General features: G+C 33.3%; 1 protein-coding gene across 1 annotated transcript; it reads left to right on the forward strand.

Moving 5' to 3' along the window:
- Positions 1–948: 948 nt before the first annotated feature.
- Positions 949–22,127, forward strand: LOC101261540 (UDP-N-acetylglucosamine transporter UGNT1). Its single transcript, XM_004245140.5, has 10 exons — positions 949–1,347; positions 5,070–5,146; positions 5,679–5,840; positions 5,948–6,081; positions 17,699–17,829; positions 17,908–17,952; positions 18,047–18,144; positions 18,802–18,909; positions 21,499–21,555; positions 21,635–22,127. The coding sequence occupies exons 1-10, from the start codon at positions 1,197–1,199 to the stop codon at positions 21,707–21,709; spliced, it is 1,038 nt and encodes a 345-aa protein (XP_004245188.1). The 5' UTR covers positions 949–1,196; the 3' UTR covers positions 21,710–22,127.
- Positions 22,128–23,517: the final 1,390 nt, after the last annotated feature.

Raw genomic sequence — 23,517 nt, forward strand, 5'->3', positions numbered from 1 at the left:
ATTAATGGATTATGAGGAAGACGAGAGAATTTGTATCTATTTTAATCTCCTAATCTATAAAGTAATATATTTTTAACACTATTTACTTAATTTAAAAGATTCTCTCCCCTATTTTTTTTCTAATTAGTTATTTTCTTAGTTGTATTTTATTAAATTAAATAAAAAAATGCATAAATCAACAATATAACAAGTTAAAATATTGACATTTTTAATAAATAGTGAAAGTGTGACTATGGTTCTATTAAATACTAAAATATTAACATTTTGAAAAAAAATTCCCATAAAAACTATATTAAACATACACACTAAGCGATTTTTTTATGAATAGTTTCAATTAAAATTCCGCATAAGTTTTATCATTCCTTGTCCAGCTATTAATTTTTCATTCTCTAACAATGATAAAAACATATGCTCCAAAGGGTATAAGCTTTAATGTTTGAACATTACGATAATTTATGAAAAATACTTCACAAAGTTCGATCAGATCCTATTATAGAAAAATATTAATCGACTCAAATAATTGAATTTTTTATTATGTGAAAGAAATTTTGGTCAATTATGTTGTAGAACTTAATTTTTATAAAATGCTTGTCGAGCAAATTAGTTTTGAATAGATGAATACTTTGATCAGTAAATTTTCATTAATAAACGATCATCTTTTTTTAAATAAAAAGCTTATAATATTTAAAGATAGAAGATAAAAAATACCACGGAACATAATTAAATTGTGAAAAAAATATTCTCTACAAATAATATACTATTTCCTCATTTATTTTTACTTATTATATTTGAATTTAACATGTTTATTAAGAAAATTAGAATTGACATAACAATTTTACGGCACTATGTCTATTAATTTATGTTTAATATAAAGTTTTGATTTTTTTTTTTTTTTTGCAAAATAATGAAGTATATAAGCAACAAGCCATTTGCTTTTTTTTTTTCTTTCTAGAAAAGAGAACTTATTTTTCTCAAAAATAAAAAAATTCCCATAATTAGGAAAAAGGAAGCTTCTTAGGATAAAAGGCTGTTTATGAATCTGTGGAAAATTCAAAAAAGAAATTTATTACACAGTTTAAAAGACTTTGTTTAAAATCAATAAGCTCTTCAACTTGCAGTTTGAGAAGTTGTTGAAACGATAGTGATTCACAAAGAAGAAGAAGAAGAGAGATCTGAGTTTTGTGATACTGTTAATCATGGCTTCAAGTTCAACGAAGAACAATCCGCTACTACCAACGACGACGGCGATCGATCCATCACCGCCGCGGATGGAGGAGAAGCTCTTCAAAGGATCGGCCATGACCAAACGCGGTGCTTATGCTGCTATCTCTTACATGTCATGTGCTGGTATAGATGTTTCCTCTTCCTCCTTCCTATTGTTTCACCTGATTTATGTAGCTGTTCTCTGTTGAATTGCCAATTTGCGTTTTCCGTCAGGAATAGGGTTTGCATTTTTGGAACTTGTTGAAATTGCAAATTTTAGAGCTAGAAATTTGTATATGCTCATTACGTTTGATTCAAATTGAGAGGTTATTTGTTGATCGGGAGTTGAGTGATTTATCATGGAATGAAGTGTTATGCTGTGTAACGGTTGAAATTTGACCTTCTCCGTCACTTTCAAATAAGCTACTATTGCAATCATTAAAGCTAGCATGGGAGTTGCTTCGATCTGTACAATTCAAATAAAAGTTTATTTTTGGTTGATGGAAATGATGTATTATAAGATGTTGTAGCCTTTCCTAATTGTATTAAAAGTTGTGCTCTTGATTTATGTTTGGTGTTATTGACAGGAAGTTCTCTTCATATTTAGTGATTATTGCTCAGCCGTGTTTCACCGTCTGTGGTTTGCCAGCTGAATGAGATTAACGTTTGCTGAATTAACTACTATTGGTGGCACTTAGATTTGGTTAGATTGAATCTGATAATGGTTGACTCATGTTGAAGCTAATCATGGCAACTTTGGTAGTTGGTTGTAGCCCCATAAATCATACTTTCTGCTCCTTAATATGCAGATCTGTGTTCAATTAAACAAGGATGTGCGATGTAATTTTTTTTTTTAAAAAGGAATGTTCACCTATTCTGCTGTCTCTATAACAATTTTTTTTGTCTCTTCTTTCATGTTTTAAAGAAGACAAAAAAAATAAAAATTAATCATATGCAAATGGAGTTTCGTGCACATAAAAAGTTTATTGTAGAATGATCATTTCATGCCTTATCAGTCTATAAATATTCTTATGGTGTGCAATCCATTTTCACATCTGAAGGCTTGGGTGCCATGCTTCAATCTTCAAGAGAAAAGTATTCGTCCATGTACTCAATGTTAAAATACATTGCTGTTATTAAGTAGGATTAGTAGAGCAAGATCTTTGAAATATCAAGCTTTATGTGTCTTACACATCAAATGCCTTGGTTACTGGCTAACACAATAATAAAGTACTGCCATTCATTTAGATTCTTTTCAGGTACTTCCTCCATTTAATTATGCATCTTAGTTTTAACTGGACATAGTGTTCAAGAAAGTAACAAGATTTTTGGATCTTGTCATCTTGAACTAAAGATGTATATAGCGTACCAAAATGTCTTTTGAATCTTGTGCTCTTAAATATGCCATGTGAGATGTTGGAATTAAAGAGTTACTAAAAGCGACATTCTTCTTAAACATACTAAAAGGAAAGTACGACATATCTAAAATAAAGGGAGTATTTTTCCTTTCCCCTTATGTATCTAAATTCATCATACTTGAATTGCTCAGCTTTTAATGACATGATTAAATGTTCTTTTGGATGAATGTACCCTACATTACGTAGTGGGGATTGTTTGGGAATTGGATACAAAAAAAGATTTTTACACAATTTGTTTATACTATCTAAAATGCCACTATCTTTATATTGCACCAATTGTTCATTAACATGTTAACATAATCTTGGCACTGTTGGTTTTAAACTCTTTTCTATTTCTCTTTGGTTATTTAGCATTTTTGCTCACAAAGATTGTTGTATGTTGGATATTTTTTACATGTTCGTGCCTACTTATGCATCCTTAAAATGTCTCATCTTGTCAGATGATAGATAGGGATGGCAATGGAGTGGGGTGGGGTGCAAACCCGCATAAACCAGCAAAGATTTTGCCCTGCCCTGCTCCGCCCCACATAGCAATTTCTTTTTTTTTTGCCCCGCCCCGTCCACCCCACATAAATTCATTAAAGCACCGCATATATCCCTGCACTTTGAGAAGGACACAGTGGCTGTGTTTTACTTTCTTCGCATATGAAATAATTGTTTGTTAGTTTATGTACTACACAACACAATCAATTCATTCTAAACAGAGAAAAGACTTTTTTAAAAACTTTTAGTGATATTAATAGTATTTTGTTGATGTTTTATCCTCTTCATAATTACCTGGGATAAGATTGAATTATGCAAGAATGTATAGAGTACTGCCTTATTTTTTGACTAGTGTGTTTATTACCCAAAAGGAATGTGAAAGTAGTTAATATTGCGAAAGTCTTGGCAACCCGCATACCCTCCCTGCCCCGCCCCGCCCTGCAAAAGCTCTAACCTGCACTGCCCGCAACACTATAAGTCGCCCCACCCTGCAATTGCTCTGCCCCATTGACGTCTTTAATGATAGACAAGTTTGAAGACTCTACTTTTCTTTTGCTTTGCTTTTAGCCAAGTCCAAGTCTCCAAGGTCGCCCGTGTTATAAATGGATGAATTCAAAGGGATAAAAGTAAGTGGATAAGGAAGGGCAAACTTACTCTTATATTATTAGCTTAAGATGGACATTTGTATTATTTGGAAATCATTGCATTTATGTCCATTGGAGTTGTCTTTGTTTACACTATAAGCAATTAATTAGTAGTAAATGTATTAAAGTACTGTGTTGTATTTTTGCCGCATGTTATGCTATCTGATTCAGACAAATAGACTGCATTTCTGTCTTTGTGGATATGGCTATTGTTCATATATGCTACTCTAACGTAGTGGGAAATTAACATGTTTTTCGTTTTCTTTTTCTTTGTTGGTAAATTCATGTGTAAATGCCATTATATTAATGATACTCTAGAACTTACTGCAAACAAACTAATATTCTCTGTTCTTTATCATGCACTTAAAAAAGAAAAACCAGATAGTTTCAGTTTGGGCTAGTCGCTCCATTGTACAACACCCAGAAATTAGGGGATACCTTTGACTTTGATTTTTGAATGAAAATATTAGAATGCAGATAAAGACTCAATGAGACCCCATTGCACATCATTGCTTTGTGCTTAATGTCCATTTCTAGATGATATTCTTTGTCCATATCATGCACTTTCAATGTTTATTCATGTTCATTGGGGTCTGCGGACTCCACTCAATTCTAAAAAAACCCGTAAATTAGTCTATATTTAAGGACATCTAGTTGAGAATCAACACTTAATTATGTGACCCAAACGACAAGAACTTAAGGCATAGCCATTGATGACTAGGGATGATGCATGGTTCCATTAAGCATCAGCGAATATAGAAGAACCTCAAATTTAAAGTCAAGTACTGAAGCATAGTTGCCCATATTCAATTTTGATTCTGTCAGGTCATTTGGGAGGAATATTGGAACTTCCCTTTTTCTTTCTTTAACCCTTTGCTTCACCTTTCTAAGAATCATAGTCCTGTTGATCTTTTCCTATTGTTTATAAAAGACCTTTGGTTCTCCATAATAGTGTTGTCAAAGGCTCTTTGTCAACGTTAACCATAAAGCGAATCAAAATGTGTTGAGCGCTTTGCCTCGCTTAATGTGCACTTCAGTGTTATACTTTTCCTTGCCAATCAGTCTTTTCTGAAGAGGCAGCACTAAACAATTGATATTTCATTTTATCCTAAAAAAAATTTCATTGTTCCTATATTTGTCATTCATGCTTATAATTATTTGTCTTTGGACTAAACATATATATTTGTATTTGTTTTCTCCAGTTTGTTCCTTTTTTCATTAAAGGAAACACTTGTTTTTGCTTTGTGCTTAAAGCCAACGGACCTTAGAGCTTTTTATAAACTGCTTGATGCTTACAAACTTACCTGATATTGACTTGCAGTTCTCTTGGTATTGTTCAATAAAGCGGCTCTTTCTTCATACAACTTCCCATCTGCAAATGTCATCACACTCTGTCAGGTACCTAGAGACTCTATTTCTTTGACAATTGGTAAGTAGTATTCTTCCACATTGAGGGAATGCTGGCCACCATCAAAAACCTAGAGACTCCATTTTTAGCAGGGAGGCCTGGTGCTCTTAACATTGTACCACAAGTTATATGTTCATTTTCCTGGGCTGGTTCCAGACATTTGTCCTAAAGCAATTTGTCTTCAACAACAACTACTTACCTTTTATAATCCCACGGTGTGGTCTGGCTTATTTCTTGAGTTTACACAAACCTTACCTTGTGAGGGTAGAGAGGCTATTTCCAACCTCTAAATAGACTGTCAATTCGTCATGCAAAACCTCTGGCTTTTTTCTCAAGTTTTACTTAGTTACCAACTGTAGTATTTTAAGTTATTAGTATCTCCAGATAACGTGTTTATATTTCTAAAATGAGTTTAGGAACTCGTGCTTGACAGGAGTTATTTGCTCCTGTGCTTTTCTAAAGCAGTTCTTTGTATCAGTTGGCATCACTGAATTGATATATTTAATGTCTTGTCATCTGCAGATAATATGCTCGTGTTGTTTTCTTTATCTCTTAAGACGGCTGAAGCTGATTTCTTTTCATTTGAGTGAATCGCTGGCTACGCCTGACAATTTTAAAACGTTTGTGCCACTGAAGACAGTAATTGATACTTTACCTGTTGCTGTGACCTATCTTCTCTACATGGTAATTGCTTCATTTAGTATTGCACTTTTATGCCTTTTATTTCCTCAAAGGTCAGGAGTTCGCATCTCATCAAAAGATTTTATGTGGTCTCTGGTTCTCCTTGAAAGCTAGTCACGATGGAGTCTGTTCGGGGAGTCAATGTACCCATGTACACAACCCTTAGGAGGACAACTGTTGTATTTACAATGATTGTGGAATCCATTCTTGCAGGTCAGAAGTATAGTCGTCCTATTATTGGAAGGTAAATATTTCCTTTTTATCTTAGTTTGTTCTGTTGCAGAAGCTATGTCTACAAATTTTATGCGATCTTGAGATAGACACAAAGAAAAGTTCCTTAGCGGGAATCAGAATATTAGGAAATAATATTTGAAATAACTTCTCAAAGTTTGTACAATAGAGAATATATGGAGTTTGGACTAAAATGTTTCCCTACCTATTCATTCCATTCTCACTCGTATTCTCAATTTATGAATTAAAATGTTTCCCTACCTATTCATTCCATTCTCACTCGTATTCTCAATTTATGAATTAAAATTGCTTTCCAAATTATCTTATTAAATCTTCTAGTTCAACAATGGTTGACTTTTGTATGAACTAAATAATTTTCCATAAAGAAGAAATTTTCATATGGAAATAGTACCTAGAAGAACTGGATTAATGTTTCACTTGTTCCTACATTCTGGTTATGGAAACAAGAGTTATAACTCTGGGAAAATAGAAGTTTCTTCAGCTTAAATTGCTTAAGTTGAAACAAGGGTTATTGCTCTAGGACTATTTCTTTTCCTTCTCAAAAAGAAGTAAATGAGATCTGACAAAATGCATAAAGTTTAAACTGATTGGTTAACCTAACAGCCTGAAATATCTTAATGGCATGTGTGAAGAAACATAAGAGAAATATTATGGAATTACATCTACATTATAATACTAAAATCCTATTTATAGACAATATATTACAATCCTTTTCCAATTAGGATTCTATGTACTCTTTTTGTTTCTATTCATATTCTAATTGTACGGATATATGAGAGCCAAATAGGCAAATACATGGCTTTTTTCTGTTGCTTCATTTGTGTGAGTCTGAAAGCTACAAGAAAGGAAAGTTTTTTTTTCCATTTGTTTCGGTTCTGTTATATTTCTAGTAATTAGTTAAGAGGCTATTAAGGGGTTTATAATTTTAAACAAAAAGGTCTTTTGGTTCACAGGCAAAGTTATGCACTATTATAATCCAGAGATTGTTTTTTTTTCCTTTTGATGACCATGGTGTCCAGGCCAACTTTCGCACACCACAACTAATATCACGTACTGTTTTTTTTGTCTCCACTGAATTATGAACCTGAGACTCAGGGTTTTCAACCACTTCATTGACTACTAGGCCACACCCTTGGGTGCTTATAATCCAGATTTTTTTGATAAGATAATAGATTCGATAGAAGGTATCAAGAAGATGCATCACTTGCAAAGCATAGAAAATAACAAGACATTGTTAGCTCTATTGCAAAAGGCTAATCTTAAGTTAAGGAGCTAACAATGTCCAAGAAACTTTTAGGGGAGCTACAGAGGGTTGTTTAAACTTAAAAATATAGACTTAAGAATGTAGCTCGGGGAAGAGGTGCCTGCATCTATTGTTTCTCTCTGTCAATACACACCCAAAAATGCAAGCTGGGATCATCTTCCATACTTTCCTGATGGATTTACCGGCCTCTCATGAGCTCCAGCTAACAAGTGCATCTTTAATACTACTTGGCATAACCCATTTTAGACTAAAAACTGGGATGAACATGTTCCATACGCCTGTGGCTGCTGTACAATGAAGAAAAAGATGTTTGTTGGTTTGTAGGGCCCGGTGACACATGAAGCGTCTGTTGACGATGTGATTTTTCTCCTGATGAGGTTGTCTTGGGTGAGGGAGGCTTCATGGAGGGCTAGTCAGCTAAAACAAATCACCTTGGGGGTAAATTTGGTTTTCCAGATTAACTTCCATGGCCAATTGACTAGCATTTCATTTTGAGCACATAGTGAATAGTATGCTGCTTTCACAGAATATTTACCAACTGCTTTATCCCTCCAAATGAGTCTGCCGGGTGATTGATCAATTGATCTGGACAACTCCTAGTCTCTTATTAGTCATTAAGCTGAGAAGGTCTAGTAGTTCCTGTTCTTGGAAGTTCCTTCTGGATTGAGGGATTCAGGTATTGTCAGCTCTATTTTGAGAGATGGTTGAAGATTTGCTTGTGCTTATGCATAGAGACTAGGAAGATCATTTTGTAATGTTGAGTCCCCTAGCCATATATCTTCCAAGAAATTAACCTTTGATCGATCCATTGCCCTTGCCCATCTTGAACTTACAATTGAGATAGAATTCCTCCCCTAACTTGCTAATATACTTCCAAGGACCTACACCATACGGAGAACTAACAACCTCGGTGCTCCAGTGATTCTTAGTACCATGTTTTGCTTTCACAACCTTTTTCCACAAGGCTTGATCCACTTGTGTGTATCTCCAGTCATTTCATCAACATGCTTTTGTTATGTATTGACAAGTCTCTAATTCCCATTTCCCGGGCCACCTTACGATTTTGGTACCGAGATTCTGGTACATGGATTTATAATCACTGGATTATGTAGTGGATATGCGTCTTTCAGCAGATGTTTTGTTCATTGCATTAAAAGTGGGATATATGGTGTACAATATAATTATCTTACAATTTACCCTTATTTTGAAGTAAATAAAAACTAGAAGATGAAATCAAGATTATTTTTCTTGCAGATGTTTTATCCTCATAAAGTTAATACCGGTGTAAGTTATCCCATGTTGGATCTGATACAGAATACCGATTTTTCCAGTATTAAATATATTGGTATTGCTTATATCAGAAACAACGTGCCAACAAAACGTGGCGTAAAATAATTGTACCAACAAGATTGTTCAAAGCAATCAAAGATTTCAGCCAAGGCGATGGAGGAGTATATTGCAGATTCTACAGCATTTCAATGGAGTGCCAAGATTCACAAGCATACTATCCAACACTCAACTACATTTCTGTTGAAAAAATAAAAGATTTTAATGTTAAGGCTACGGGAGTAGACAAAAAAATTCCTTACCTTAACAAGAAATGGATACAAACTAGAAGAGCATTAGGGATAAAAGCCTTATATGCTATTCTAAATAGATTTTACAAAGATGATTTCAGGGTGATAGATCAAGACACTGATTGGGTTCTTATCACCAAAGTAAGATCAAAATCAAAAATACTCAAAGAAAGAATCCTGGATATTGAGCTCCACAGATTAAGAGCAACAGAAGAGACTTGGAAATTAGCATGCAAAATGCTAGAACACAACCATGATCGATGAAGGAGAAGATCGATGAAGAAGATGATGAACGTAAGCACTTACGTAATCATACACAAAACGTAAGCACTTACGTTAACAGAAGAAGAGAAAGACAAAAAAAAAGAGATACTTTTCTTTATACTTTTCTTTAACTCATAAAATATTCTTAACCTTTCTTCTCTAAGACTCTCTAATCCTCCACACTATACATATAAAACTTCACTCCTTATATAGATATCCCCTCGGGGTTTATTTACAATCAACTTTTATTTAAAGGACTTCCTTTAAATATTACATTTTTATCTATTAGCTCTTTCGAACCCAAAGATTCCTTGCTGATAACTTTACTTTATGTCACATGTGCTGCTTTCTGTCACTGGCTGACAGGATATGATTTTTCTTTTATAAAGAAAAGTATCTTTTTTTTTTTGGTCTTTTTCTTCTTTTGTTAACGTAAGTGCTTACGTTTTGTGTATGATTACGTAAGTGCTTACGTTCTTCATCGATCTTCTCCTTCATCGATCATGGTTGTGTTCGAGCATTTTGCATGCTAATTTCCAAGTCTCTTCTGTTGCTCCTAATCTGTGGAGCTCAATATCCAGGATTCTTTCTTTGAGTATTTCTGATTTTGATCTTCCTTTGGTGATAAGAACCCAATCAGTGTCTTGATCTATCACCCTGAAATCATCTTTGTAAAATCTATTTAGAATAGCATATAAGGCTTTTATCCCTAATGCTCTTCTAGTTTGTATCCATTTCTTGTTAAGGTAAGGAATTTTTTTGTCTACTCCCCTAGCCTTAACATTAAAATCTTTTATTTTTTCAATAGAAATGTAGTTGAGTGTAGGATAGTATGCTTGCGAATCTTGGCACTCTATTGAAATGTTGTAGAATCTGCAATATACTCCTCCATCGCCTTGGCTGAAATCTTTGATTGCTTTGAACAATCTTGTTGGTAGTTGAGATATTTCTTTCAGATCTGGACCTGTATATACTCGATCCAAATATCCGAACTCGAACAATTGAGCTGTAAAGCTCGGTATTCCATTTGGAAATATAGATATTCTAGGAAACAAGCTAGTTGTCCCTAAAACTCCATATGTTTCTCCACTTTGTTCTGGTAGATTGTAAATGTATCTAGTGAAATTTAGATACTCTTCCTCTTTCGGATGTTGTTTTCCCTGCGTAGAAGAAAAAACTTTTGCTCCAGATGATACTGGGTTAGTCTTATTTTCTGGTTTCCCAGATATTATTTTTTCAGCCTTGACTGATGATGAGCTTGAAGCTTCATTTGCGCGGCTTTTTTCATCTTTTGAAGATGAAGTTGACATATCCGTGCATACCTTTGAGATGTTTTTGACACTAGGTGCTAGTGGGACATCTCCTGCCACTTTATTGAGATTAATACTCTCTTTCAGATTTGAATTCTGTATTGGATGCGAATCCAAACGTTCGCAGAGAATTAGAAACTCTCTCATATTATCAGCTTGATCTGTGCTGAGTTGGTTTATTTCGAATTGCAACATTCGAGATTATTCAGATAATTTTGAGAGTTCATCTCTTATCTTGAATAGTTTTTATCCCTTCTCATCGATGGACTCGTCTATCTTTTTCATTTTTTCATATATCCTGGTTACCAGGATCTTTGTCTGATTGTCCATATTGGACATTTCTTGATAGGAAATCTGCAAGAAAATTGTCATTTCCTTTTATATATTCAATTGAAAAGGTATAAAACGATAATAATACTTGCCATCTATGGGGTCTTCTGTATTGAGGTTCAGGCAATCTATTGTTTATTAGACCTGCAACTTGTGTATTATCAGTTCTAATAATAAATTTTTTTGGTAAGAGAAATGTAGAAAATTTTCTAATTCCCTTAACAATCGCTAATAATTCTTTTTCGTTAGTCGAATATCTTGTTTCTGCATCGTTGAATGTACCGCTCGTGTACCTGCAGATTTCATTTAGATCTGTTTGCAAAATTGCTCCCCAATGATAATTTGATGCATCTGTTTGTAGAATTAGATTATCATTTTTATCTGGTAGTCTAAATTTGGGTAATTTTGCACATTCTTCTTTTAAGTTTTTTATACACTTAGTGTGTTCTTCCGTCCAACCAAGTCTGTTGGTTTTTCTTATTAACTTTTGAAGTATATTTCTTTTCTTTGCTAAATCTTGTATAAATTCTCCTGCATAATTCAAACATCCCAGAAATCTTTGGATTTCTTGTTTTGTTGTTAGTTTATCAGGGAATTTTATGATCTTTTTAGCAATGTGTGATTGGAGTTCAATTCCATTTTTTGAAATAATCATTCCTAAGAATTCTATTTCGTTTTTATTTATTTCTGCCTTTTTTTGACTTAGAATTATTCCATTTTTTAAACATTTTTCTGAAAATTTTTTCAAATGTTTTAAATGGTCTTCATATGTCTTTGAACATATTAATATATCATCAATATATACTATTAAATAGTTGTCTTCTGAGAAGATTTTATCCATTCTTCTTTGGAATATTTGTGGTGCGTTTTTTAATCCAAAAGGCATTACTAATCACTCGTAATGTCCATTAGGAGTGTTGAATGCAGTTAATTTAACTGAATTTTCTTCTAATTTTATTTTCCAAAATCCACTTTTACAGTCAAATTTTGAAAAATATGTTTTTCCTTTTGCAAGGTTAATTAAATTGTTTTTATTCGGAATAAAATATCCATCTTATTTAATTCTTTATACTTTATTACCATTCATGCTTTTCCTCTTTTTAATTAGTGATTTCTTACCATAAATGCTGGACTACTATGAGGACTTTTACTCATTCTTATGAGTTTTAAATTGAGTAACTCTTTAATTTGGACTTTAAATTCCAATTTATCTTCTTCGTTGTATAACATAGGTCTTACTCTAATTATTATGTTTGGATCTTTTAAAGCTAAAATTGCTCTTTCATGGCTTTGTTTCCATTTTTCTAATGGATTTTCTCCATATGATTTTTGTAAATTTTCCTTAATTTTTTCTAAATTAAGACATTTACAAGTAATTTTTCTTAAATTATCTAAATTTTTTCTTTTATATTTTTCTTTATCCTTTTCAAGATTATAAACATTTTGTATTCTCGGGACTTTGATGTAATGTCCACAAGGTGTTTTTAAATTTATCATATACAACGTTTGTTGATAATTTTGAAATTGTTGAATAAAATCATTTCCTAATAATAAATCTGTTTCCAGTTTATCATAGGCAAACAATTTATTTATAGAAACAATTTTTGATCCTAAAATTATTTCTACTTTTTCTTTTGATTTTGTTAATTTTTCTTTATCTCCTGTGATTCCTATCATAGAGATATTATTTTTATTTAAGTCCCAATCTTTTATTAAAAAAGATTTTGCTAGACTTGCTTCTGATCCATTATCTATTTGACAACAAGTTGTCAATTTTGTATCATATATTGTTATTTCTATAAAAACTAAAACTTTAAAGATTGTTTCTTTTGGCATTTATATCTTTGATAAGAAACAAGTTTCATTTTTATATATCATTTCTATTCCATCTTTCCCGATGTTATAGTCTTCTAAATCATTTAGAAATAAATTTCCTAAGATTATTTCTTGATTACTTTCATGATTTATAATATAACAGGGGACTGTTATTCGTATTATGTCTAGTTGTATAGGTAAGTCTACCATATTTTTACAACTAAAGTTATTACCTTCAAAGGTTTTATATATATATTGTTCTCCTTCGTAAACTGTTAATCCATTTATAAGATATTCTTTTATGTGGTTAGCAGTTGCTCCTGTTTGTATCAGTATATCCTGATTTTTCCATTCTAATCCATTGAAAATTCTTCCTCTTATTTTCAATATATTTGAATGTTCATTTTTTAAAGAATATCTATTTGATATACTTTTTCTAATGGTATTTCTTCCGTATTCTAATGAAAGCCTAGGATTACTAGTACTTCCTATTTCACTTGTTTTTCCAAATCGATTTTCATATTCGTCTGGTATTTGTGTTTGTTGAACTTCTGCTTCAATAATTCTAGCAATTCCTGCACATTGTTGATCTATTTCAATTGATTCTTTATTTTTATACACATTTCCATAATTTGAATTTGTAACTGTGTATAATGCTTGGTAATATATACTCATTATATGATTACCTGGTTTAAATAGATCATTCTTTTTGATCTGAAAATGTAGACTTAATGCATGTTTTAGTGATATACAATATCTTGGGTAATAAGTGAATAAAAGCTTAGTATAAGTTAGATTTCCTTCCACTATACCAAGATTTCTTTCTCTTGCGTTCATAAATCTTTCGTTTGATAAATTTATCACTATTGGACAATTTATTCCTTCTTTAAATGTTGATTTAACTAATATTTGAATTCTGCCTAAATGAACGTAATTCATTTTCTTTCTTTTTCTTTCAGGAATTTTTCTTAAGATTTGATTTATCATTGCTTTTGTTAATAAATTTAACTTATGTTTTCCTGTTGTTTGGGTAATCTCTATTACCTTTTCTACTTCTTGATATTCATGATAAGAGATTTTATCTCTTGTAAAAAGCCTTTGCATTCTGCTTAATAGGTTGTCTTCTATTTTAAGATTTAATTTTAATCCTTGGATTTTCTTAAATGTTTCTCCATCGAAGGTTGCTTTTAAAGCATATCCATGTTGATCTTCTTCTGTATTTAATATCTGTACAGAATCTTCCTTTTCTTGTATTTCTTTATCCATTTAATCAGATTCTGAACTAGTTGAATATTCTTCATAGATTTCTTCAAAGAAATCATCACTTTTTATAGATTTTATAGACTCTAAGTCTGAATCTATTTCTAATCTATCTATTTTTGAGATTTTTACTCTTTTCTTGTTACATTCATAACTTTTGTGTCCTTCTTCTCCACAATTGTAACATTTGCATTTACTTTTAGTTTTTATAAATTCTCTTTTCTTTTTATAATACCTCTTTCTTGGTATATATTTTTGTTTAGTGAAATTTTTCTTTTTAATTAACCCTTTCTTGAGTTGTTTTTTTCTTTTATATGGTCTATCTTCACATCCCCATTGAGTAGATGCCTGTGTATCTTTACAATAAATTTGTGTATTAATTCTTTTAGCTTTTCTTTGCATATTATGTGACATACATAATTGCCCTAATCTATTATTTAGGAAACTTATTCTCTGTCCAAGTGTATCTCCTTTCATATTTTCTTTTTCATATTCTTCTCTAAAGTATTTGGCCCAAAAGCCTGGTAATTTTTGATAGTATTTTCTAAATAAGGTAACATTTCTTTACCGCTATCAAATATTTTATAATAATATTCTTCGAATTCACAAGTGTATTCTCGAATATAACTCATTTTACATATTTGTAATTTTTCTAACTTTTCTTTTGCTATATTTTTTATCATTTCTTTGTTTTCTTTTTCATTTCCTTGTCCTCCAAAGAATTCATTTGCAATATATTGCTTAAGATTACTTATACCTTCTTGTAGAGAATTTTTTTATCCTTCTAAGGTATCATTTTTAATTATATTTTCCGCATCTTCAGTTAATCCTGAAAACCAATCATTTACCTTTCCCATAAAGGTATTTATCAATATGAAGTATTTTTCTTCATTTGTATAATTTTCTTTACCTAGTAGAAAATACAATAGCATATTTTGAGACCAAAGGTCTAGGCTATTTTCTGAATTTCTTTTACATTCAAGATCTAAGAATTGTATACTTATATCTCCTGTTGGTAGTCTATTAGGCATAAATCTTGATTTATCATTATTATGATAATTTTTTGTAAAATCATCATTTCTTTTTGTTTTATTTGTAAAGTTTTTATTTTCGTTTTCTGGTTCTTGCCATTCATTTTTCATTGAAGTTGAAGCTTCGAACTTTCCTTGAGGTCCTTCTGTTTTCCCTCTATTCATAAGTACATTTATTTTTTCAGAGTCTTCAGAAAGACTTAGGTCTTCTAAAGAATAAACCAGCTCATCCAATTCATTCATCATTATTTCGTTCATTTAATTTTGAATCAATTTCTATTACTGCATTATCTCTATGATTATCGCTATGATTTGTTTCTAAATCATTTTCATTTTCTATATATTGTTCTTTCCCTTTTTGTTTTTCGAGGAATTTCTGAACTAATATTTCATCCATACTTCCTTTTTGATAAGTATTTTCACTTGTCGATTTTTTATTTAATAATTCTTTAATATATTTTTGACTTATTCTTTTGTCAATTTTTTCTGTTTTTTCTATAAAATTTGTTATGTTTCCTGGAATATTTTCTTTGATATATTTTATTTCTATTTCTATCATTCTTATTCTTAATGATATTTGTTTATTACTCTCTATGAGGTCTTTTAATAAATCAGATATTTCTTTTAAACTCATTAATCTGAATAATACCAATCAGATGTATCATATAGATCATTATCAAAGAAATTATTATATTGCATATTATATTTTTTTTCTTCTTTTTTATTATGCAACATAATTATTTTAAAATTTTTCTTTTAGATCTTCATCTAAATTTTTAATAACTTGTAAAATTGTGACAAGTACATCAGTTCCTATATACCATAAAGGTTGAATATTACTGTCCATAGACCAGATTAACTTCCATGGCCAATTGACTAGCATTTCATTTTGAGCACATAGTGAATAGTATGCTGCTTTCACAGAATATTTACCAACTGCTTTATCCCTCCAAATGAGTCTGCCGGGTGATTGATCAATTGATCTGGACAACTCCTAGTCTCTTATTAGTCATTAAGCTGAGAAGGTCTAGTAGTTCCTGTTCTTGGAAGTTCCTTCTGGATTGAGGGATTCAGGTATTGTCAGCTCTATTTTGAGAGATGGTTGAAGATTTGCTTGTGTTTATGCATAGAGAATAGGAAGATCATTTTGTAATGTTGAGTCCCCTAGCCATATATCTTCAAAGAAATTAACCTTTGATCGATCCATTGCCCTTGCCCATCTTGAACTTACAATTGAGATAGAATTCCTCCCCTAACTTGCTAATATACTTCCAAGGACCTACACCATACGGAGAACTAACAACCTCGGTGCTCCAGTGATTCTTAGTACCATGTTTTGCTTTCACAACCTTTTTCCACAAGGCTTGATCCACTTGTGTGTATCTCCAGTCATTTCATCAACATGCTTTTGTTATGTATTGACAAGTCTCTAATTCCCATATTCGGGCCACCTTACGATTTTGGTACCGAGATTCTGGTACATGGATTTATAATCACTGGATTATGTAGTGGATATGCGTCTTTCAGCAGATGTTTTGTTCATTGCATTAAAAGTGGGATATATGGTGTACAATATAATTATCTTACAATTTACCCTTATTTTAAAGTAAATAAAAACTAGAAGATAAAATCAAGATTATTTTTCTTGTAGATGTTTTATCCTCATAAAGTTAATACCGGTGTAAGTTATCCCATGTTGGATCTGATACAGAATACCGATTTTTCCAGTATTAAATATATTGGTATTGCTTATATCAGAAAGAACGTGCCAACAAAACGTGGCGTAAAATAATTGTAGAATTTGAGAAAGAAGAAAAGGCTTCTTTGTAAATCATTATGTCTTTAGTTCCCATGGCAATGAGACTTTATACAAGTGAATCCTAACTGACTACGGGAAGGCACTCAATTACAATAAAAAGGAAATACTCTATTCCTATAATTAAGCTAGAAAAAGGATATAGCAAAATCTCGTAAAATCATGCTAATCAATTAATACAATCAACAATAATCCTGAATTTTATACCAGTATTATTTTCCTAATCCTGGTGATCAGACGATCCTTAGATTTTCCTTTTACACATCTAAATCGATCAATAAGAAGACAATTCACTGTTTGCCTGCCTTCCGTATGTTCTATTCTTTCTTCTGTTAAGGGCTCTGTTAACTACACATCATTCAAGCACATAGATTAAGCAACACTGTGAGCATATTTCTTGTTCGTTCTTTTAACAAAATGTTGCCTAGCATTACCAGTGTGGTGATAATCGTTTTCGGTGCTTTTGTTGATGGAGCTATCCTGGTGACCAGATGACCCTAAGATTTTCCTTTTACACATCTAAATCAATCAATAAGAAGATAATACACTGTTTGACTGCCTTCCGTATGTTCTATTCTTTCTTCTGTTAAGGGCTCTGTTAACTACACATCATACAAGCACATAGATTAGGTAATAGTGTGAGCATATTTCTTGATCGTTCTTTTAACATAATGTTGCCTAACATTACCAGTGTGGTGATAATCGTGTTCGGTGCTTTTGTTGCTGGAGCTATCCTGGTGACCAGACGACCCTAAGATTTTCCTTTTACACATCTAAATTGACAATAAGAAGATAATACACTGTTTGACTGTCTTCTGTATGTTCTATTCTTTCTGTTAAGGGCTTTGTTAACTACACATCATCCAAGCAAATAGATTAAGTAACAGTGTGAAGCATATTTCTTGTTCGTTCTTTTAACATAATGTTGCCTAACATTACCAGTGTTGTGATAATCGTGTTCGGTGCTTTTGTTGCTGGAGCTCGGGACTTGTCATTTGATTTTTATGGCTATGCCGTCGTCTTTCTATCCAACATCACAACGGCAATATACCTTGCCACCATAGCGCGTATTGGTAGTGTTTTTTCCTTCTCATGTAATCTTTTCACATTGATATCTTTTCTGGACCTTTCTAATACTTCCATCAATTCAGGAAAATCAAGTGGCCTTAATAGCTTTGGCCTAATGTGGTGCAATGGTATTGCTCTTGTTCTCTTCTACTCATCCTTGTAATAAGCTATAGTTCTTGTTATCTGATTATTATTATTTTTGGTTTTTCTTACCTTCAATAGGAATCGTCTGTGGACCTTTCTTACTTCTTTGGTCACTTATTCGTGGTGACCTGGCACTGACAATGGATTTCCCTTACTTATTTTCACCAGGGTTCCTGGTAAGTTTCATAATTAACTTAGTGTATGGTACCTTACTATCTCGTTATCTCTTCCTGCACCCTATAATGTGATAGTAAAATTTGCTGTCACATTTTTCCAGAGGAGCTCAAACTCATAAGGTGTTCTTTCCCATTCCCCACTTCCTGAGACCTATGTTGCTCGGACTCCTCAAAATTATCAACAGTGTATTAGATACTCCAAAAATAATACATTTTGGAGAATCTGACACGGGTGCGACAACAGTTTTGGAGAGTCTGAGCAATATAGCATGAGACAGTGTTTTTACTGCCCCTGGGGTAAAAAGGAAAAGTGGAGAGTGAATCCTGCTCCAAAGCATTTTGGTTCAATTTAAATATGCCCTACTCTGTTTATACTAGCACACTGTCATATGGTTGACAAGAGGAGGTTGCTCGGAGGGTAAGCACCCTTCATCTCCAGCCCTAAGGTTGTGGGCTCGAGTCACCAAGGGAGCAAAAAGAGGGGGGGTTCATAGGGAAGGATTAAAAAGAAATGCTGTCACATGGTTCCTTCCAACTGTTACTGGACATGTTACTCTCTTTTTTTTTTCAGTACTGGACATTTAACTGCTAGTTAGAATTTTCTGAACAGGATGTTATATGCTGTGTTTTGACTCTTGGTACTTTGTAAATGAGCAGGTTGTAATGCTTATGTCTTGCATATTGGCATTTTTCTTGAACTACTCTATATTTCTCAACACAACCCTGAATTCAGCTGTCACACAGACAATATGCGGTAACTTGAAGGTTTGTTCTCTGATAAATTTGATTATCCTATTAAACTTTCTGATTCACCTCACTAGGTCAAAACTCCAATTGGAGAAAGTACAAAGTTTGTTAAATGGAAAATAATGTTTGTGGAGGAACACAAGTCCATAATTCAGGTTGTCAAATGCATTGCTTTGTTGCCATTGGAGTTGAATAAGGTGCAAGAGTGCAAGATTGCAAGTGATCGTTCATTTCAGTTCCTGGAGAACAGTCATTTTTAAATTACCTGGGGGCCCTCATAAGGCTTACAGCAGAGGGAGTATATGTCTTCCTTTTGATAAGTAAGCAAAAAGGACAAGTATGCTTAACCTCCTTAAGCAAGCTAAGAGTGGACATTATAACTTGATCCTAGAATATATATTTTGCAATACTAAATTCTTTCCGATAGTGTATATGGAGGACTCCTATTTACAAAATGACAATTGAGACTAGTTTATGGTCAGAATACTTAAGCGTTGCCAACTATAAAATGGAAAAGTTCACATCTCTATCTTGTCACCAGAAGTCCTTGTCAAATAATCCACTAGTCACCCAAGGTGATCTAGATAGAATTGTGTGGACTTCTTATGTTATCTAGTCAGAGAAGGACTTCTTATGTTATCTAGTTAGAAGATTCTAATTCCCCTCTCCCTAATTATGAGGCACCTCTTGGGGATAAATGACCTTTTATGGTTAAATCCTGCATATATTCCCACACATAGTACAACTCATGTTCCTATTGTAACCTAACCTCAATGGTTTATTCTTAAATGTCGTGATAACGTCTTGTGTCACTTTGTCTTTTGAGTCTTCATTCCCACTCTCTTTCTTCATTATCTTTTTTAGTTGATGGATCTAGTTTATAGTGTAATAATTACTTCCTTTCTTAAATATAAACGTTCCTTGTTTCTGTTGATGTTGATGGATCTGTATATGAATATAGTCGATAGCCTTTGGATTTGTTATAGGGCTTTCTGGGGGCTTGTCTTGTTGCTCACTATGTTTGGTGGTATCCTCAATGACTATTACTTCATTCTATGTTCCCTGCTGTTGATTCTCAGTCTCCTTTCTCTTGATCCGTATCTGGCTCCTCGTGTCTTTGTTATTGATCATCATGCTTCTTTCTTAGTGTGGAGGCTTGTTTAGTTTCTCTAGTAGCTTTTGCTGTTGTTTTCTTAAGGGCTTTTTTTTGAACATTCAAAGTCCCTGCATGCTCTTCTCCTACTTTGTCATTTTCTCGAACTTCTAATGTGCCAATATGTTCTCTGTAGTTTTTCCTTTTGCGTGTTTCTCCTTGGCATTTTCTCGAGCATCTGGTTTGCCTCCTTCATATTTTGGTTTGTCCTTCTGATTTTCCTGAGAAATTACTTCCTTATCTCTGTTTCATTTTGCATTTTGTCCATCATACCTTCATCTTGAGATATAGTACCAGCGATCCAGTGCTAGTTTTGTCTCAGATGTGCTGTTGCATATAAATCTACTCATTCTCACGATAATCGTTGATTTCTTGTTTAAGAATCAAAGAGTACCGTGGCTTACAACTCTCATTTGAATTGAATCCTTGGAATTTTAATGGCAGACTTACACATTGTATGCAGACCAAATACCTAGCAGAAAAGATGTAAGCTTCTAATGTATGGGTTTAGTGTTGTGCTGTTGAAACTATTTGGGAGGGCCATAATCTCAACCTGTTGCAAGTTCAAGTGAGTTTGCTATGGAAAAAAATCACTTAACTTATCACCTTGTAACTCAGGTGCCCACTTATAGAATAGCCACATATCACTAGGCTACAGTTACGGATAGCTTGCAGATATAGTTCTCACAGATACTGAAAGAAAAAGCCATATTCTTTGTCAAAAGTTCTCATTTCTATTCGGATGGAGTTGAGCATCAAGCAACATGCACCTTTACTATGAGCTGATGTAAATTTGATAGGATGTCCTTGCGGATGCTGAAATATGTGAGGCAAACACAACCTTTACTCGAAAATGGCAGATTGCACTTTCAGTCAAAGTTAAGTGGCAAACTAAAGAGGAGGTCTGCCAACCTCTGTCCTCCTCTAAAGAAGAGAAAGAAAAGTGATCCAAACTCTGTGGGGCCAATAAACATGATTCATGAGTCCTTTATTCTTTCACTGCCCACAACCTCTTTTCTCAGTGATTCTGTACATACCCTCAATTTTTCATCCACTTTCTGTGTTTATTGTGAGACAGCCGATGGCACCGGTTATAGGAAATATGCATAATTCTTCATATGAAATTGAAAAGCAAAGGAGGGTTATTCACTCTACTGGCTTGACTGTCAATCTTTATCCCATTTGTACTTAGGTAGTTAGCTGTGTTAGTCGCAGGTAGCTTGTCAATCTGCTCACTGCATTTGCAAATATAGGTTCTCTATAAGATGAACACCCTTCTGTTTTCCCAGAAGAGGTAAGTTGGACATTGCTAAGTGTCTGTGGAGTCCACTTTCTAACCAAGGTCTAGTGCTTCCGAGATTTCCATTTAACTTGTTATGTATTCTTGAGTGAGAAACATGTTAAGTATTTGATGAGTCTCTATCAGTACTATAGTTTTTTCTTCCTTTATGCAGGATCTTTTCACAATCTCACTAGGATGGTTCATATTTGGCGGGCTTCCATTTGATTTGGTGAGTTCATTATTTCTGTTCCTGTGATTGGCTGTTATTTATTGTCTACTAATCGTTGTGGATGGATATCTTCTTTCAGTTGAATGTCCTTGGACAGCTTCTGGGATTTGTTGGCTCTGGTCTCTATGCCTACTACAAACTCATGGGAAAGTGATTATTAAGTATGAATGTTCATATGATCTTTCCCGAAGAGTTATAATTTGCACCATTTTTTTGCCCCTATTTTTGTTTCGGCAATTATGTGATACTCGAAGAGACAAACATCGGGGTTGTAGAAGTGCCAGTTTGACTTAATGTTACGGAGAATCAATTGAGAGAACTGTAACTTGGTGGATGATCGAGTCCCAGCAGTTCAGGGCCTTGGAAAAGAAGAATTGCCCCACAAGAACGAGATAAACTTAATTAGTTAAGATGTACAAGAAATAACGACATTCCTTATCATGAACAAATTTGTAAGTTATATCAAGTGTTAGACGAGATTCGTCATGGGCAATTGGTGACCCGAGGGATGGAACTGTATATACAATTTTATGCAGATTTTGCTATTAATGCATGTATTGTTGTGGTATTTATATCATACTTCTCTGCACGTACATCTTATGAGTTTCTCTTGTACTACATATATGTAAGATGATACGAGGCATCATTTGTCGATGTGTTTTCACTGGAAAAAAACAACCATGTCTCTAGGGAAAAAAGTAGGTGAAACCAAATTGGTGGCCTTGCTGTCAAATGAACAATGGGGAAAAGAAGCTAAAAAATGAATATGTAGACAAACTATCCTTTAAAGCAAATTGATTTAAGTGTGTTTGAGATGAAGGAAAATATTTTTTAGTTAATTCTTTTCATGTTTGGTTGGATTGAATGTTTTGGAAACTACTTTTTCAAATCAGTTTTTTTTTTTTAAATTTAATTTAAAAGAAAAATGATTTGGGTCTAAAAAGTAACTAAAACATTTTCGAAATTCTTTTTCAACTTTCCACCCTAACTCAACTTAGGGGTACCCATTCTCGATACTAATCTGAGATTGGATTCTTGATTCTTGATTTAAGACCCGAATTCCGACCTTGATTCGAGACAACTTCCAGGTCAGGTTAGGGTCTGATCCTGATTTTGATGTTGGATCCCGATTCAGGTGGGGGAGGGGGGGGGGGGTTCTGAGTCGAGTGACGTGCCCTAAGTCAAGTGTGAATTTGGGTCCCGAATAGGGATGTCAATGTGGCGGGGCGGGTGGGATGTGGGTTGAAGTGGGTTCTTTTTAAATTAATGTGGGGCGGAGCGGGTTGTGGGTATATGTGATTTCACGTGGATTCAAACTTAATTTTAACTTTTTTCATGTTATAAGAGTGATATAACATTATTTATTAAAATAATTTCTTGACGTAAACTATTTTGAATGCTAAGAAACTAGAAAGAAGAAAAAAATTATCTCAGTACTTGGATTTAATTTTTTGTTATTATATCAAATGTAACCAATTCAAATCCACCAAATAAAATGTTGTTGGCATATAAAAAGAGTTATAAAACATTATAATGTTAAAATAATGTTATAACATGTCTTATGTCCTCCGAGTCGCACGGCGTTTTAACCGAAAGAACTTCTTGCGCAATTCATGCCTTTCTGTTTTTATGACCAGAAATTCTTTCTTTTCTTTGCTGATTCCTCTCAATGAAATTTTCCATGTTGCACTAAGTTACTTACGGATGTATGCATGCGGTCCGGGAACACTTTGGGGTGAACACCCATCCGAACAAGAGTATACTCTTCCTCATCTTTCATTATTCATCTTTTATGTCCGTCCTGGGACATAGATATTCTAGATCTCGTTGGCATGCCCTACCAAATGAAAAGGAAGTCGCAGGAGCAAGTTAAGAGTTAGAATTCCCCGACTCCGTTTAATGTTAGCGATTAACAACTAAGCAAATTTTAATTTCTTGAGTTAAACTTACTAAGCCTATTAT

Source organism: Solanum lycopersicum, chromosome 8, assembly GCF_036512215.1.
Source record: "Solanum lycopersicum chromosome 8, SLM_r2.1".
NCBI classification, from domain to species: Eukaryota; Viridiplantae; Streptophyta; class Magnoliopsida; order Solanales; family Solanaceae; genus Solanum; species Solanum lycopersicum.

What these genes read in the sequence shown, in the direction of transcription:
- LOC101261540 (XM_004245140.5), top strand. Translation starts at nt 1,197, where the DNA reads ATGGCTTCAAGTTCAACGAAGAACAATCCGCTACTACCAACGACGACG. An exon ending in AGTCGTCCTATTATTGGAAG is followed by an intron (nt 6,082 to 17,698) that starts GTAAATATTTCC and finishes TAACATTACCAG; the next exon opens with TGTTGTGATAATCGTGTTCG. An exon ending in TGCCACCATAGCGCGTATTG is followed by an intron (nt 17,830 to 17,907) that starts GTAGTGTTTTTT and finishes CCATCAATTCAG; the next exon opens with GAAAATCAAGTGGCCTTAAT.